The sequence below is a fragment of the Diabrotica virgifera genome, chromosome 4 (genome assembly GCF_917563875.1).
Source record: "Diabrotica virgifera virgifera chromosome 4, PGI_DIABVI_V3a".
Lineage (NCBI taxonomy): Eukaryota > Metazoa > Arthropoda > Insecta > Coleoptera > Chrysomelidae > Diabrotica > Diabrotica virgifera.
Genome location: NC_065446.1, coordinates 167,210,687 through 167,227,897, shown reverse-complemented (window position 1 = coordinate 167,227,897; position 17,211 = coordinate 167,210,687). Strand labels below are relative to the sequence as shown.

At 33.5% G+C, this 17,211-nt stretch overlaps 2 protein-coding genes across 3 annotated transcripts in view; one reads left to right on the top strand and one right to left on the bottom strand.

The window, feature by feature from the left end:
• Positions 1-12,845, bottom strand: part of LOC114342827 (uncharacterized) — a 117,165-nt gene extending 104,320 nt beyond the window's left edge. The window contains exon 1 of one of the 2 annotated variants that reach the window (XM_050649786.1): positions 12,713-12,845. The gene's annotated coding sequence lies outside the window, so the exon portion shown is untranslated. The remainder of the gene's footprint in view (positions 1-12,712) is intronic. The other variant, XM_050649785.1, reaches the window with a different exon arrangement.
• LOC126884012 (uncharacterized) lies at positions 5,319-16,923 on the top strand. Its single transcript, XM_050649787.1, has 2 exons — positions 5,319-6,151; positions 14,432-16,923. The coding sequence occupies exons 1-2, from the start codon at positions 6,120-6,122 to the stop codon at positions 15,126-15,128; spliced, it is 729 nt and encodes a 242-aa protein (XP_050505744.1). The 5' UTR covers positions 5,319-6,119; the 3' UTR covers positions 15,129-16,923.
• The last annotated feature ends 288 nt before the right edge of the window (positions 16,924-17,211 follow it).

The window sequence follows — 17,211 nt, the reverse complement described above, 5'->3', positions numbered from 1 at the left end:
ATAACACCCCCTTTTAAATTACTCGATTAATTTCATGACTTTAATGTGCTGTGCGTTGGATGTATATTATAATATATAATCCGGTTCTCTTTTACCGTGAGATGTAGAGAAATCTGTTTTTAATTCCTAATCATCTCTCTTCAAAGTTTTCTGTTCGATATCCTTCCCTTGGCTTCCTACCATGAGAAGTTTCTGCTTTGTAGTGAATTTCCGCACAGCATCGTTCCATTGTTGATACGGTTTTCCTCTTCTCCTTGTACCAATTAACTTTGCTTCTCAAACTACCTTGACTTGTCTATGTGGACCTAACCTATTTAAATGACCAAACCATCTTAGTTGTGATCTTTCTATTGCTTTGTTGGCATTTTTAACATCTGTGTTGTTTTTTATCGTTTTGATTTTTATTTTGTCCATTAGCGTAATTCGTTCTACTCTTCGTAAATAGGCACTTCATTTCGGCAGATTGTATCTTGCTATTCTCCCGGTCAGTTACCGTCCATGTTTCACCTCATTATAGTACCCCTAGGGGAGATATTGTCTCATGTACTGTTATTTTTGTCTTCTTGCTAATTTCTGTTTTACTAATGAAACCTGCATTCAGGAAGTGATATATTTTATTTTTTATTTAGCGTATGGCACCTGACACATTTACATTTACATATATTTTGTATAAGACAATACATAGGTTCACAAACGCACATCTAACTTATTTACATAGTCTATCGACTCTGGAGTCGCCATCAGGAAATCCTCTGATCTGCCATGATATAATTTTGTGGGACACTGTTCTGTGATGTGATAGATGGTTTGTGGTTGTCCACAGTCACAGAGTGGGGATGGTCGTTTACCCCATTTGTGCATCATGTAACCACATCTGCCGTGTTGGGTTCTGATTCGGTTCAGCATAGACCATGTGTTGCGTGGTAAGTCAAAGCCTGGTGGTTTTTGTGTGATGCAGGGTAAGTTGCTATTTTGTTGTTCCATCCATTCTCGAGTCCATGTTGTCGTTAAATTGAACTCACCCTCCACAGCAAACTTTGCTGTTTTTATTGGTGGTCGTCTGGAGCGTAGACGGTTACCGTTGGCGGCATCTATATCTTGATGGATTGGCAGGTTCTCGTTACCTACTATCTTTCTGTACTCACTAGTGAGTGCGTGTATGCGTCGTAGTTTGGGTGGTGGAATGTGGCTCAGTACTGGGAGCCATTGCGTAGGGGATTTGATAACTCCAGCAATCATTCTCATTGTATTATTCAATTGGACATCTACTTTGTGTATATGTGGGCTGTTAAGCCATGCTGAAGAGCAGTATTCCGCAGTTGAGAAGACTAGGCCCAAGGCAGATGTTCGCAAGGTGGAACCCGATGCTCCCCATGTTGTGCCGCACAGCTTCTGGATGATGTTGTTTCTGGATTTAAGTTTTTCCGCTGTTTTTGTGAGATGTTCCTTAAATGATAGGGTTCTGTCAAGAGTCACCCCAAGGTACTTTGGTGTTTTATTGCAGGCGAGTGTGGTGTTTTCGAACTGAATATTGAGTATTCTTCCTGCAAGCTTGTTATTTAGGTGGAAACTGGAAACCTCTGTTTTCGTAGCGTTTGTTTGGAGCCTCCATTTACGGAAATATTTTCCCACTATGTGTAAGTCCGCCGTGAGGATTTCTTCTGTTCCTTCAAATGACTTACACCTTGTTGCAAGGACCCAGTCATCGGCGTAACCAAACTTTCTTGATCTGGTTTCTGGTATATCAGAGATGTATAGGCTAAAGAGAAGAGGAGCCAAGACAGATCCCTGAGGCAGTCCATTCTTCAGTTTCCTTGGGGTGCTGATGTCAGATCCCATGACGACTTGAATCGTTCTGTCGGCTAGCATGCTGTTGATTATTCGAGCGGTGGATTTACAGGGGATTTTACGGAGGAGCTTGTATTTCATGCCTTCTCTCCAGACTGTATCGTAGGCCGCTGTTAGGTCTATGAACGCGGCTGCAGTTTTAAGTTTTCGCTGGAACCCTGCCTCGATAAATGTGGTAAGTGAAAGGACCTGATCTGCGCATCTTCTTTTGGGTCGGAAACCTGCCTGATCAACCGGTATTGTTTCAAGCAGCTTTGTGCTAATTCTATTGTAGATAAGGCGCTCTAGAAGCTTAACCGTAACCGATAGTAGGGCTATTGGTCTGTAATTCTTAGGGTTGTTATCATTTGGTTTCCCTGGTTTTAATATGGCAATGACCTTCGAGCGTTTGAGTTCCTGTGGTATGATACCGGTCTTCATAATGTCCGTGAAAAAGTGGGCTATCCATTCTCTCGCATATTTGCCACAGTTAATTAAGAATTCGGGATGAATATTGTCAAAACCTGGGGTTTTACCTGGCTTTACATCCTTGAGAGCAATAGTGACTTCTTCGAAAGTGAAAGGGCGGGAGTATTCGGTGTCTGTAGATTGGAATTTTAAAGTTTTGAGCTCTCGTTTTACCTTGGTTTTATGTGGCTTGTCTTTCGGTGCTCTAGATGTTGATACCAGATGTGAGGCAATAGTGTTTGGGTTAATTTTTCTTTTGTTCCTTGTTATAGGAGTTCCGCTTCCTAATTTTCTTAATAGTGTCCATGCTTGCCTGCTTGATGTTTGAAAATTAAGACTTTCTACAGTTTCGGTCCATTTTTGTTGTCTCGCATCTAGGCTATGGAGCAGTTCATCTGCTATTTCTTGATCGCCACTTTCAAGGAAATTTTGGTACAGTTCTTCACTATTATGGGACCAACCGGGAATGTATTCTTTTCGATAGCCTCTTGGTATATGCTTTTTGGCCGTGCTTATTACAGCTCCAGCGAATCTTTTGTAATTTCTGCTGGTAGGGGGTATCCATCCTAGAGTCTTGTCCAGTTCTGTAGAAAACCTACTCCACTTAGCTTTCTTCAGATTCCACCGTGGGCGAGGGATGGATGTGATTATAGGAATTTGGGTTCCTGCCTCTATGATTACTGGGCGGTGTTGACTGTGTGGAAAGTCGTCCATTACTTTTCGTGAGACTGATAGAGGTTGCCCGCTCCTATTAGTAGAGACAAAACATAGATCAGGGTTGTAACCTTTTTTTTCGTGCTGCTGACATAAATGTAGGTCGGTCTTTAGCATCAAACTTAAGTAAGAGATGTTCGTGCTCCGCCCATTTTACTAGTGCGTTCCCATTGTTGTTGCATTGTTTATATTTCCACTGTTCATGGTGACTGTTGTGGTCCCCCACGTATATTGACGGGTGAGGATGTGTGTGAATGACTTGAGCTGGCCAGGATATAGCTGGTGGTTTGTAGGTGTTAGTGACAGTGATGCTTCCAATTTTTACAACAATATTATGAATTTCATCCTTAGTACACGTAGAAACAAGGACGGCGTTTTCTGTTTTGTTTAACGTAACTTGCTGTGCCATATGGTCGATGGTACGTGGCTCCCAGTAGTTCGAAGCCAGGTATTTTTCCCCTTTTTCGCAGTTGTTCTTCCGGTTCGCAGTGTGTTTCCTGTAAAGCGACCAGATCGATGTCGTTATCTTTTAAAAATTTTGATAAGTACTGGCTCTTTGAATAGCTTATGCCTTCTACATTTAAGTGACAAATTCGGATCATCGGTCCGAGTTTTCTAGTCGTTGCGTCCTGAGAAGGACCTTGTGTATTTTTGGTAATTTGCCTTTTGATAACGTTTATCGGCATTGTAATGTGTCTCTGGTCAGGAGATCCTAAGATTATCTGACCTCCAGTATTTGCTAGTTCATTTAGCGTTACCCAGGATGCACGTGTAGTATTCTACTACGGACACGAACTAGCTCTACACCCCCTCCACTCTAGGAAGTGATATAGTCGCGATGTTTTTAGCAACGCTGTTGTTCAGCTCTTGCATTTTTCCTTTACCGTCAATTTTATTTCCTAAATATTCAAAATTCTCCACTTGTTCTACTACATTTCCGTCTAGTTCTATATGGATTTCTTTCGGTGTCTTGGATATAAGTAAAAATTTTGTTCTTTGCTTAATTTATTTTCATTCCTTTGTGTGTAGTAACAAATTTGTTTAATTCACAGTTTAATGCTCGTACAATGTTCCGACTCTTCCAGTACATACATTTTACTGCATCACTTAGTTCTACTCCAACATCGAACTGCTCAAGCGCTTTCCAAATGTGAGGTCTGGATACCTTGCCAAAGGCTTTTTTCCATGTCTATGAAGCACATGTATATCTCTTTATCTGGAATTTTGCTGTTAAATGTTAAATGCGTTGGATATAAAATATTTATATAAATTATGTATACAACTCGATTATGTACCTACCTAAATCTTAACAATTTGAGTATGGTATGCCTGTAGCAAAAAGAATAAAACGTTTGACGTATAATCATGCACAAATAGTTATTTATGATATAAGTGTTAAAAGTACAATTTTAAGGCACGCATGTGAAGGTTTGCAGAATTCGCTTCGCTCATTCTGCAATTCTTATGAGTGCCTTAGAATGTAGTTTTAAAACGTACCTATATCATACAATATTTTTTCTACAAAAGGTAAAACTGCAGTGCAAGAAATTCATTTTTCAAATTGCGCAAATTGTACTATGAATATTAATGTTAATAAATGAAATATAAATATTTTGACGTTTGCTTTCAAAATTTGACATTTCACTTTTAACTGCAGTGCCTTAAATTTTTTAAAGCACCCAGTGCTTTAAAGTGACCTTTTTAAGGCTCCTATAGAGTGCAAAAAATTGCATTTTAACACGTTTGTAGAAAAAATCAATTACGTAGGTACATCATAGGCACCCATACACACGGGCAGGGGGCCGTGGCCCCCCAATAACTTTTCGGGAAAGAACAAAAATTAAATTTATATTACATAAACGTATTTTTGTCAAAAAATTATTGGATAATTTTGAGAGATAAATTGGAAACAACATATTTATTAATAAAAAAATTCACATATTGGGTAATTAATAGTTTAACAGAAAATCTGTGTGTCTGCGACAGCGGTCTATTGGGACCGTGCAAGTTCGGAAAAGCGACACCTGGTTTCTTCGCTCTGCACTTTTATTCGCACTTTTAATTATATTGGCCAATCATATGGTCCTAGTTACTGGATAATTTTCAAGGCCAGAGTCCAAAAAAATAATAAGAAGAAAAAATAAGATTTAGGTTATGTTATTAAAACGTAAACAATTGTACATATTGTAGTGTACCTACCTACTCATATGTACGATATTAATATACCTATGTATTTTTATATAGTTTTTAGTCACCCGGTATATGTTATTTACAATTATAAAAAGTTTCTCATGTTTAAATCACTAATATTTGCTATTAAAAATCAGAATCAATACTATTCATAATTATTTTTTCCCATTTAAAATAAATAAGTTTCTCTAGTTTATTTGTCTAATACTTCGTATCTATAAGTAACAATAATATATTTCGCCAATTTCTTTGTTCGATAAGCTATCCGTATTTGCTATTATAATATTAATATTTGAAACAAAATCAATGGGAAAGTCCCCGTAGCTGGCTGTATACTATAGTTAAAAAACCATACAGAAGTAAAACTTCTTTTGTATATTGGTATAAAAAATTTTTTTATACCAATATACAAAAGAAGTTTTACTTCCGTATGATTAATATTTGAGTCCAATCTCTTGCACTCAAATCCATCCAATACCTCGTTAAATGATTGTAGATAACAGAACCTACATATAAATTCATAGTTTTAAGAAATAAACGGAACATTGTAATTTTCATTTTCCAGTATAATAAATTAATCCACGTCATTCTACGTAATTTTATTCTAAAAAGAAGAATTAGTCCGGAGAAGAATTAGCAGCATAGTATTCCATAACAAAAAAGTGGTGTCAGAAGTGGGATCTCAGTAACAGAGTTCCTCTGGTTGCTGAGAGAAAGAAAAGCTGAGGAAATTTCGAATTGGCTTATTTCCTTCGAGGAACCATTCGGAAGAAACTGTCAGTGTGGAAAATTCGCCACTACAACAACTGTTTACATTAGGGTCCAGTACAAATCCAGTTCCAAATCCAGTGCCAGCCCAAGTTACTACTACCCTATTATAGTAACAATCTGAAGTAGAGGTGAACCAGGAATAAGAGACTATGCGACTAACCATAAAATTAATATTCTGCATGTAAGTACATTCTTTCTTAAATTCTGTCTCATACCTATATACTAAGTCATAAAAAAAAACGTAAAAGATTATAAATGTATGTCTACCATATATCCTGATAAATTAACTGATAAAGCTAGGGCCATAACTAGAAACCGAACATTTGATGCATGGAAAGGTTTAAAAGATTTCTTATTAGATGCTTATTCTGAACGCCGAACGGAAGGTCAGTGGCAATTGGAATTACATTCTTTACGTCAGATGCCCAGTGAAAATGTAATGTCATTTTCAAATAAAGTTGAGAACTGTTATATAAAATTAATACATACACTTGATCCAAATTTATCTCCAGATGCAAGAAATGCTTGTACTAAACTTTTAAAAAATCAAGCACTAAATGTCTTTATCCGAGGAGTAAACAAAGACCTCTCTATTCTTATCAAAGCCCGAAATCCAGATTCCTTAGAAAAAGCTGTTGCTGTAGCAGTTGCCGAAGAACAGGAACAGTTATCAAGGCAAGAAATTTTTAGACCATTTTTTAATATTTGTAAACGAAATAACCATTCCTCAAACAACTGTCGATATAAAAACAATTTAGATAGAAATATTAGGCATTTTCAAAATTCTAGTTTTCAAAATCCAAAATATCCTAATACAAATCTTCAAAAACCAAATTTTCAAAATCGAAATTATAAACCCTCAAATTCAAATTCAAATTCCGATTTTCCTCCAAACTTAAGAAAAGATTATACCAACACTTCCCCACGTTTTTGTAGATACTGCAAAAACAGAGGTCACGTTATAGAAGAATGTAGAAAACGCGAATTTAACAATAAAAACAAAAATCCAACAAATCCTTTAAACTTACAGAATCCTCGACAAGCAGCGGTCGATTCTCGAGGAGTTCGTTCAGTTCAGGCCGTATCGCAACCATCAACTTCTCAGTCACTCTATGTAGATTTGCCCATAGTAAATAATAATTGTAATCAACTCTTTTGCAAGTTTCTAATCGATACAGGTGCAGATATTTCTTTAATTAAATATTCAAAAATACTAGATCTTCCAAAAATTTATTCCGAATCTATTACTCTACGAGGTATTGATAAAAATGTCTTAAATCCAAATAAAACTATATGTAGTTGTAACATAAATTTCAAGGTCAAAGATTTTGTCCAAAGTCATATTTTCTATGTCGTAGAAGACGATTTTCACTTCATGTTGACGGTATACTAAGTAGCGATTTTTTTGAAATAAATAAATGTCAAATTGATTATAAAGAAAACAAATTAAACTTTAAAAAATTTTCTATTCCAATTGAATATATAAAATTTCCATTAAATAACAGTAATGACGAAATTCTGAGAGATCAAAATATCGAGACAAATTATCATACTGATGAAATAATTACTTATGACTCTAAATCCACAGAAGATCATTCTTATTTAGAAACCTCAAATGATATCCAAATAACCTTAAGTAGTAGTCCAATTCAATCTAACTCTGAAATCAGAGAAAATTTAAGTCCAAAATGTGAAAAATCAAATGAGAATGAGATATGCACAAATAAAATTTCTAGCTCTTCACTAAATTATGAATCAAAATCCTATTCAGACTTTCAGTCCAAGAAGACTCATACATTCGAACAAAGCTCAAATTCTAACTCAAAAAGTAATAAAATTATTCTAGCTCCCAGAACTGAAACAATTGTTCAAATTAAAGTAATAAATAACGAATTAAGCGAAGGATTATGTCCCGAATTAAGCGTAGGAGAATACAACATTGAGGGGGTAAAAAACTTTACATACTTGGGATCCCTAGTCACATCTGATAATAACGTAGCAGAGGAAGTGAAGAGGCGAATATTTATTGCCAATAAAAGTTATCATGGCTTAATTCGGCAACTAAGATCAGACAACGTCGCAAGGAAAACAAAATGCCAAATATACAAAACCCTAATAAGACCGGTACTCACATACGGCTCAGAAACCTAGACACTCACTAAAAGAGAGGAAGCATTGCTAGCCACCTTTGAAAGAAAAATCTTGCGACACATATATAAGGGCACAAAAGAAAATGGAATTTGGCGAAGAAGGTACAACTTTGAACTATACGAAATATACCAGGATCCAGATATCATAACATTCATTAAAATAGGACGGCTGCGTTGGATGGGACATGTAGAAAGAATGGAAGAAGGCGAAATACCAAACAAAATATTCAAACAGATGCCAGTAGGAAAAAGAACAAGAGGAAGACCGAAGCTGAGATATTTAGAACAAATAGAAAATGATATAAAAATAAAAAACTGGAGAAAAAAAGCACGAAACAGATCAGAGTGGAGAAGAATCCTGGAACAGGCCAAGACCCAGAAAGGGCTGTCGAGCCAATGATGATGATGATGATGATGATGATTATGTCCCGAACGCGAAATCCTTATAGGTGTATTTTTATGTACTAGTGTTGTTAAGGTAAAAAATGATTTTTTTTTAACTTCAATCGTAAACACTATCGAAACGGATGTTGAATTAAAAGATATTCAAGTAGCAATAGAAAAAATTCCAAATTTACAAAGCAATGCAAACATACGAAAAATGTCTTCTTATAAAGATAATACGAATTCTAACAGAATTGCTAAGTTAAAGAATGCCTTGAGAACATATCATTTAAATAGTGAAGAAAAATTATCTTTAATTTCTATTTGCAAAAAGTACAATCACATATTTTATCTTGAAGGAGATCAACTTACCAGTACAAATGCCATAACCTGCAAAATTCCTTTAAATTCTAATGTACCTATTAGCACTAAATCATACAGGTATCCTGAAGTACACAAACATGAAGTCGAAACTCAAATAAAAAGTATGCTAGATCAAGGTATTATCGAAGAATCAACGTCGCCGTTTAATTCGCCCCTCTGGGTTGTATCAAAAAAGGCCGATGCTTCAGCAAAGAAAAAATGGCGAATTGTTATAGACTATCAACGACTAAATGATATTACTATAGGAGATTCATTTCCACTTCCGAATATAGTCGATATATTAGACCAATTGGGTCATTCAAAATATTTTTCAACAATAGATTTAACATCAGGATTTCACCAGATCGAAATGGATCCTGAGGATTCTCCAAAGACTGCTTTTTCAACTCCTTCTAGACATTATCAATATTCACGAATGCCATTTGGATTAAAAAATGCTCCCAGTATTTTTCAAAGACTAATCAATACTGTCCTCTCAGGAATACAAAATTATAGATGTTTTGTCTATCTCGACGATATAGTTATTCATGCCGATACATTAGAAAATCATAATAAAAGATTAAAAGAAGTATTCGAAAGATTGTCTACATTTAACTTAAAAATACAGCCAGATAAGTGCGAATTTTTTCGTCGCGAAGTAATGTATTTAGGACACTTAATAACTGAATTTGGTGTCAAACCGGACGAAAAGAAAATATGTGCTGTTACAGATTTTCCTATACCCAGAACACAAAAAGATATTAAGAGCTTTTTAGGTCTCACTGGTTATTATAGACGCTTTATAAAAAATTTTAGTGCTTTAACACAACCTTTAACAAAATTGCTGAGAAAAATTGTTGAATTTAATTGGACAAGCATTCAACAAGAATCATTTGAGAACCTGAAATCAATACTTTGTTCAGAAGCAATACTCCAATATCCAGATTTTACCAAACCCTTTGTCTTAACAACGGATGCTAGTAATTATGCAATAGGGTCCATACTTTCTCAGGGTAAAGTACCAGATGATTTACCTATTGCTTATGCTAGTCGTACGTTGAACAAAGCAGAATCAAACTATAGCACAACAGAAAAAGAATTGCTTGCAATGGTATGGAGTGTTAAACACTTTAGACCATATCTGTACGGAAATAATTTTTTCATTTATACGGATCATAAACCACTCACATGGCTATTTAATGTAAAAGACCCTGGATCAAGACTTGTTAGGTGGAGATTAGCATTAGAAGATTATAGCTATGAAATTATTTATAAACCAGGTAAATTAAATCAAAATGCTGATTATTTAAGTCGTCCTCCTTTAACCATATCTGAAACAAATATTTGTGAAGAAAACAAAAATCCGGTACCGAAAAAGTTAATGAACACTGTAAACACGTAGTGTCTTGGCGCTTGATATTTTGTCTATTACCAGTGAAACTACCAGTTTTTAATTATAGTTAAAGTGATCAAACTAACTTTAAACTGTAAGTTTTATACTACATACATTATTTAATCGTATATTTGCGTATTTAAACCAGTTTTGTTAGTTTATATTCCTGTATACTACACCAGTTATTGTAAACAGACACAGGTTTATGGATTATAAACAATTTACCAGTTTTGTTTTTTGCGGGAAACGAAAGTAATTAGTTTCGGTAGTACCGTAAATAAATTATCAATATGTCATCAGATGTTACTATACAGGATGTCCCAGCGAATAAATCTTATTCTACCGCAGCTTCACAGCAAAATTTCTTCCCAGGAAAAGAAAACGCAATACTTTTTAGCGTTATTAATAATACACCACTGCAAGATTATCTTATTTCTTTAGGTAATTTAATAAATCCCAAAAATATCTTATTCTCGTCTCGCCTATCTAATAATCGAATATGCATGTATTTAAGTAGCAAGCAAGCTGTTGAGGATTTTATGACAAACTATGGTTCTATACAGGTAAATGGAGAAACAGTCAGGGCCAGAAGGCTCATAACGCCTGCAGAAAGAATAGTGCTATCAAATGTTTGTCCAAGTATCCCACACGAAGTAATCATCCAAGAATTAAAACATCTCGGCCTAAACTTAGTTTCTCCAATCACTTTCCTAAAGATCAGTGCCTCTCTTCCAGAATATAGCCATATAAAAAGTTTTAGAAGGCAAGTGTTTATTAGTCCGCATAACACGACGATCCCAGATTCAATTCTTCTGAATTATGATAATACTAATTACAGAATATTCATTTCGCAGGATAGTATGACATGCTATATATGTAAACAAATAAATCACATTGCTAGTAACTGTCCAAGCAATAAAAATTCTTCTTCTCAGCCTTCAGGACCCTTATCTCCCCCTACTGTTCAATCTTCTGACTCTCCTACCAATGCTGGTAATCAAGTAGACCAAACTTCTAATAATGATCAAAATAAAAATACTGAAATATTTCCACAAGTATCCATACCAAACACCTCTAACTCTACATCAGTGGAAATTATACAGCCCGTTTCTGAAGCAACCCAAGATTTAAAAACTAACGAAAATACTCCACTGGAATCTTCTGCTACAGCCGAAAATATAGAGATAATTTCACAGACTTCACTAGCGATCACGAAAGAATCACCCTGTCCCTCCACCAAACGAACCATAGAGGAAACATTATCTCCACCTGTTGAAAATGTCGTTGATAATCAAACATTTCTTCTTCCTGCTCAGCCTCATAAAACAAAAACTCAAAAGAATAAAAAACCTAAACGCTCATTACCTATCCTCGAATCACTTGAATCATATCTAAGTAAACAATCAACACCGTCCATTTTAAGCTATGACCAATTAATGATGCTTATTGAAAATATTCAAGGCAGCCAATCTCCTATTGAAATTGTTAAAGAATTCACATCTGATTTCCTTGGTCTCGTAAATTTGCTTACCGTCTCTTATCAATATATTCCAGACAGAGCCACAAAATATCGTTTTACAAGGCTAAAAACCCCACTGCTACGTTTTCTCGGTGAAGAAGCTACTACTGAGAGTGAACTCTCTTCAACTGAAACATAACATTCAACTCAATTTTACAGTGGAATGTTGATGGGCTTTTCCATCGCTTACCAATGCTCAATATCATTCAATCAGAACACTGTCCCGAAATTATATGTCTACAGGAAACTAATCCTGTATCTTCTAACCCATATTCGCAAATACATTTTACATGCTTTCGTAAAGACCGAACTAACACAGCTCGCGCAAGTGAGGGAGTTGCAATTTTAGTACCACTTATTTCGACTTTCCCGCAGTCGTTGGAGTTTCACTTATCTCAACAAAATGGTAGAATAGTCAACTTCATTTGGACTCCTTGGAAATGAAGATGCAGACTCAAGTGCGCGTAGTGCAGTGACTGGTGCGGATTCAGAAACGGTATTACAATATGCCCCTAATGACTTGAAAGTGTTGTTAAAACAATATGTGTTAAATGACTGGCTCGATGAATGGCAAAACTCAAATTTAAAACTTAGACCAATTAAAGACACAGTAAAAAGAGTCAAAACAGTTTATAAAAGTTGTTATGAGCAAGCAGTTTTCAACCGCCTACGACTAAGCCATACCAGGCTTACTTACTCATATTTGTTCTCAAGATCTGAACCACCTATTTGTGAATCGTGTAACACACAAATAACTGTCAAACATTGAATGCCAAAAATATACACAAGAACGTATTGATTTTAATATCGTATCAAATATGTCTGTTCTGGGTGCCAATAATAAAGAACCAAAAATTTAATTGACTTTTTAAAAACAGTTGGTGTATTCAATAAAATATAACAAGTTTTTGTAGATAATGCATGTAACCTTACCATTGTACTATACTTATATTGTACCACATTTTTGTTTAACCTATGTATTGTTCCGTCGCTAATAACCATTAGGTGGATGCGACTTTTTCTTAATAAAAAAAAACAAAAATCCGACAACAGTCACCTTACAAATATGTACACCAATTGAGTAAAGAAAATAATGACACTTATTCACAGTTCTTATCTAAATCCGAAACTATATTAATAACAAATGATAATATAAAGGAAACAAGTGAAAAGATTACATCATTCTCACAAAATTTAGCATTGTTTGTTTCCGTAGATTTAAATTTTAATGAGGTCGTTCAAAAGCAAATAAATAAACAATTCAATCATATAGAAAAATTAGAAGACAAAAATCCAAGACTAAATGACATTATATATATTTCTGATCAAAATAAAAACTTTTATTACATCTTTATAAAAAATCATTATTGGGACAATACCTCTTACGAAGACATATTTAATTCCCTAGTAAAATTAAGAGACTGGTTATTAAACGATAAAATCTCAAAAATTTGCCTACCCAGAATAACTTTTAGCTACGGTAAATTAAGTTGGGGAAAAATTAGACCTATGATTGGATTTATTTTTAGAAAAACCGATATATCTATTATTATTTTTCATGATATACTAACAACTCCTGAACCTGAAGAAATAACTACAATATTACAAGAAAACCACACTAGTCCTACGGCTGGACACTCTGGTTTTCATCGGACATACAATCGTATAAAAAAATATTTCAGATGGAATAATAAAAAATGATATAAAAAAACTTTATAAAATCATGTGAATCTTGTCAGAAAAATAAACTCGTTAGGAAAAAATTCGTAAAACCTATGGAGATAACAACAACAAGCTCAAATCCATTAGAAAAGATATTTTTAGACATAGTAGGTCCTTTACCTTTAACTCAGTCAGGTAACAAGTTCATATTAACATTACAAGATGACTTTTACAAGATGACTTAACAAAATTTTCTCAAGCTTATGCAATCCCGAATCATGAAACGAAGACTATCGCTGAAAATCTAGTTCGTGGATTTATTTGCAAGTTTGGAAAACCCGATATAATAGTTACTGATCAAGGCCGAGATTTTACTTCTAAATTATTTGCTCAAATCGCCAAGCTTTTTAAAATCAAACATATAAATTGTACTACTTATCATCCAGAATCAAATGCTGCATTAGAAAGGAGTCACGCTACTTTGGCAGACTATCTTAAACATTATATTAATGCTGATCAGTCCGATTGGGACGAGTGGCTAGATTTTGCTATGTTTTCATACATATAACACAACTAATCATACTTCAACCAAGTTCACACCATATGAACTAATATTTGGATATACACCTAATCTGCCTAGCAGTATAATAAGGCCAATAGAATTTAAATATACATATGAAGATTATCTAGATAATTTAACTCTTAAGCTTAGAAAATCTCATGAGTTGGCAAAAACAAATCTATTAGAATCTAAAGTAGTCAGTAAAAAATATTATGACCAAAAAATTAATGACACAATTTTCGCAGAAGGACAATTAGTATATCTCCAAAATGAGCAAGCAAAGAAAGGTCAAACGAAGAAACTTACACAAAATTATAATGGGCCATATAAAATTCTAGAGATAAATTCTCCTGTAAATTGTACAATTTTAGTAAATAAAAAACCAATAAAAGTTCACATGAATAGATTGAAACATGCTTTTGTTTCAGGCATGCAATAATATGGTTGACAAATGCTGAGCAAATCTACAAGCAATACACCAACACTCCTATCAACAAATCACCTGGAATTTATTACGAACGCATAAAAAATGTTCAATTTATTGAAACTCATTGGAACATATTAAGTCATATTCCTTTACAACCTTTTACAGACAAATTAAATTTTGTAGATCTCACCTATCAAAAAACATTAAGACTGTGTCAAAACAAACCAGTTCTTACTGAATTACGATTATGTGATACCTCACTAAAACTTTTGGGACAAATCATACCTAGACTCTTCCAAGATAAACAAACTTTAAAAAATCTAATTCTGCATGAACATTCTAGACCAAAACGAGCTCTATTTAATGCAATTGGATCTGTTTTTAGGACTTTATTCGGTACCTTAGACAGTGATGATGCGGAAAATTTCAATAATGCTATTAACAAAGCTGAAAGTAACGAAAATCATCTTCTTGATTTACTAAAACAACAAATTCATGTAGTAAAAGCCACGATTGCAAATTTTAATAACTCTATTACGAATCTAGACCGAAACAAAGTAATTTTTGATAAAAATTTCGAATCAATAACGAATTACACAGATAAAATTAATAATAAATATTTTAATTTAGACTTAAAACAAAAAATAGAACAGCATTTTACCTTACTAAATTTATTTATAACAGAATTACAACAATAATATTCTACTTAAATAAACATTGTTCTATTTGCAAGAAATAATAACCTTCATCCTTCTGTTATAACACCTGACCAACTAATTCAAGAATTATCTAAAACAGTAACGCATTTGCCTAGTACATCGACTTATCCATTTCCATTGACTATCGATTATGCTCATAAATATTTCGAAATTATTTTACTTAAACATAGATATTTTGATAACAAAATTTTAATTTCGGTTAGTATACCTTTGGTTAGTAATACTCATTATTCTCTCTTTAACCTAATATCTCTTCCTATAATTCATCCAACATTAAAGAAACTTACCTTTATTCTCCCATCTGTCAAATATCTTGTTCTTTCAGAAAATAGAAACAGTTATGTTACTATTGATATATTAGAAGACTGTTATTCGTTAGATGAGGAAAAACTTTTTGCAAAAATCCTGATACTTTCCGATTTACACACGTTAACCCAATTTGTGAAACCGAATTGTTAACTTCAATAACAAACATACCGTCTAGTTGCGATACTCGCATAATTCAAACGGAATACGAAATTTGGCATAAATTAAGTAAACCAAATTCTTGGATATACATTTTACCTAAACCAACAGATTTGACTTTAAGCTGTCAGACTAGTACGCCAATATCTATTGTTCTTTCAAACACAGGTATTTTTTCTACCTCGAATAATTGCAAAAGGCAAAACCTACACTGGATCAACTATCTTGATATCGGTCTCAAATCCAAAAGAAAGTAATTTTCAGTCTATCATTCCAGATTTATCCCTTCCAGAAGTCTGTTGTAATGATATTAAGATAAATAATGAATCCAAATTACACCTTGTTCTCTTACAATTAAATAATCTCGACCGAGATGCATTAAATTTAGCAAGCCATAAACTAGATAATTTAGAGAAAATGACATCGGAAACAAATATTAATTTTTCAGACACAATAAAAAATAGTTCTTATTTCACTTATGTAATCTTAATTTTGATAAAATGTCTGTTACTTTATATCTTATACAGGATAATTAAACATTTCTACCGACGACTTGTCGAAATTCGTCACGTAGTTGTCAACAAGTCACAAATTGTTTAACACTAAATATATTGTCAAAGTAAACGAAAACATGTAAATGAGGCAGATTTAAGTATAGAGTGTAAACATCATAAAGACAATTACAGTGAATCCAAAAAGTGCGAAGAGACTAGTTTCACAGAAACTACACCGATAAGACGAAGTGAAAGATTATCAAAACTAAAAGAAAATATTTTAATGTGTCAAAACAAAATAATAATGTACACAAATGTTTTTACCATTTGAATGAAAATTCATTTAACAATTATTTTCATTCTTACAAAAGGAGGTGTAATGTACCTACCTACTCATATGTACGATATTAATATACCTATGTATTTTTATATAGTTTTTTAGTCACCCGGTATATGTTATTTACAATTATGAAAAGTTTCTCATGTTTAAATCACTAATATTTGCTATTAAAAATCAGAATCAATACTATTCATAATTATTTTTTCCCATTTAAAATAAATAAGTTTCTCTAGTTTATTTGTCTAATACTTCGTATCTATAAGTAACAATAATATATTTCGCCAATTTCTTTGTTCGATAAGCTATCCGTGTTTGCTATTATAATATTAATATTTGAGTCCAATCTCTTGCACTCAAATCCATCCAATACCTAGTTAAATGATTGTAGATAACAGAACCTATAAATTCATAGTTTTAAGAAATAAACGGAACATTGTAATTTTCATTTTCCATTATAATAAATTAATCCACGTCATTCTACGTAATTTTATTCTAAAAAGAAGAATTAGTCCGGAGAAGAATTAGCAGCATAGTATTCCATAACAATATGTAGTAAATAAAATTTGTTATTAAAATGCAGTAATGCAAGCAAAATACAATTAATTACATTTACCTTTATATAATAATTGCATATCATATCAATATTGTGGAGCAATATATAATTTTTCTTCTTCATTGACAGTAGATATGAAATATACGTAAATTTGACAATTTCAATTGACAATGAATTATTTAAGAAAGTTACAATATTTCTCGGCTATTC

Coding starts and splice junctions, on each gene's coding strand:
- LOC126884012 (XM_050649787.1), top strand. CDS start 6,120: ATGCGACTAACCATAAAATTAATATTCTGCAT. Junction 6,152..14,431: donor ATAAAATTAATATTCTGCAT/GTAAGTACATTC, acceptor CTTTTGTTTCAG/GCATGCAATAATATGGTTGA.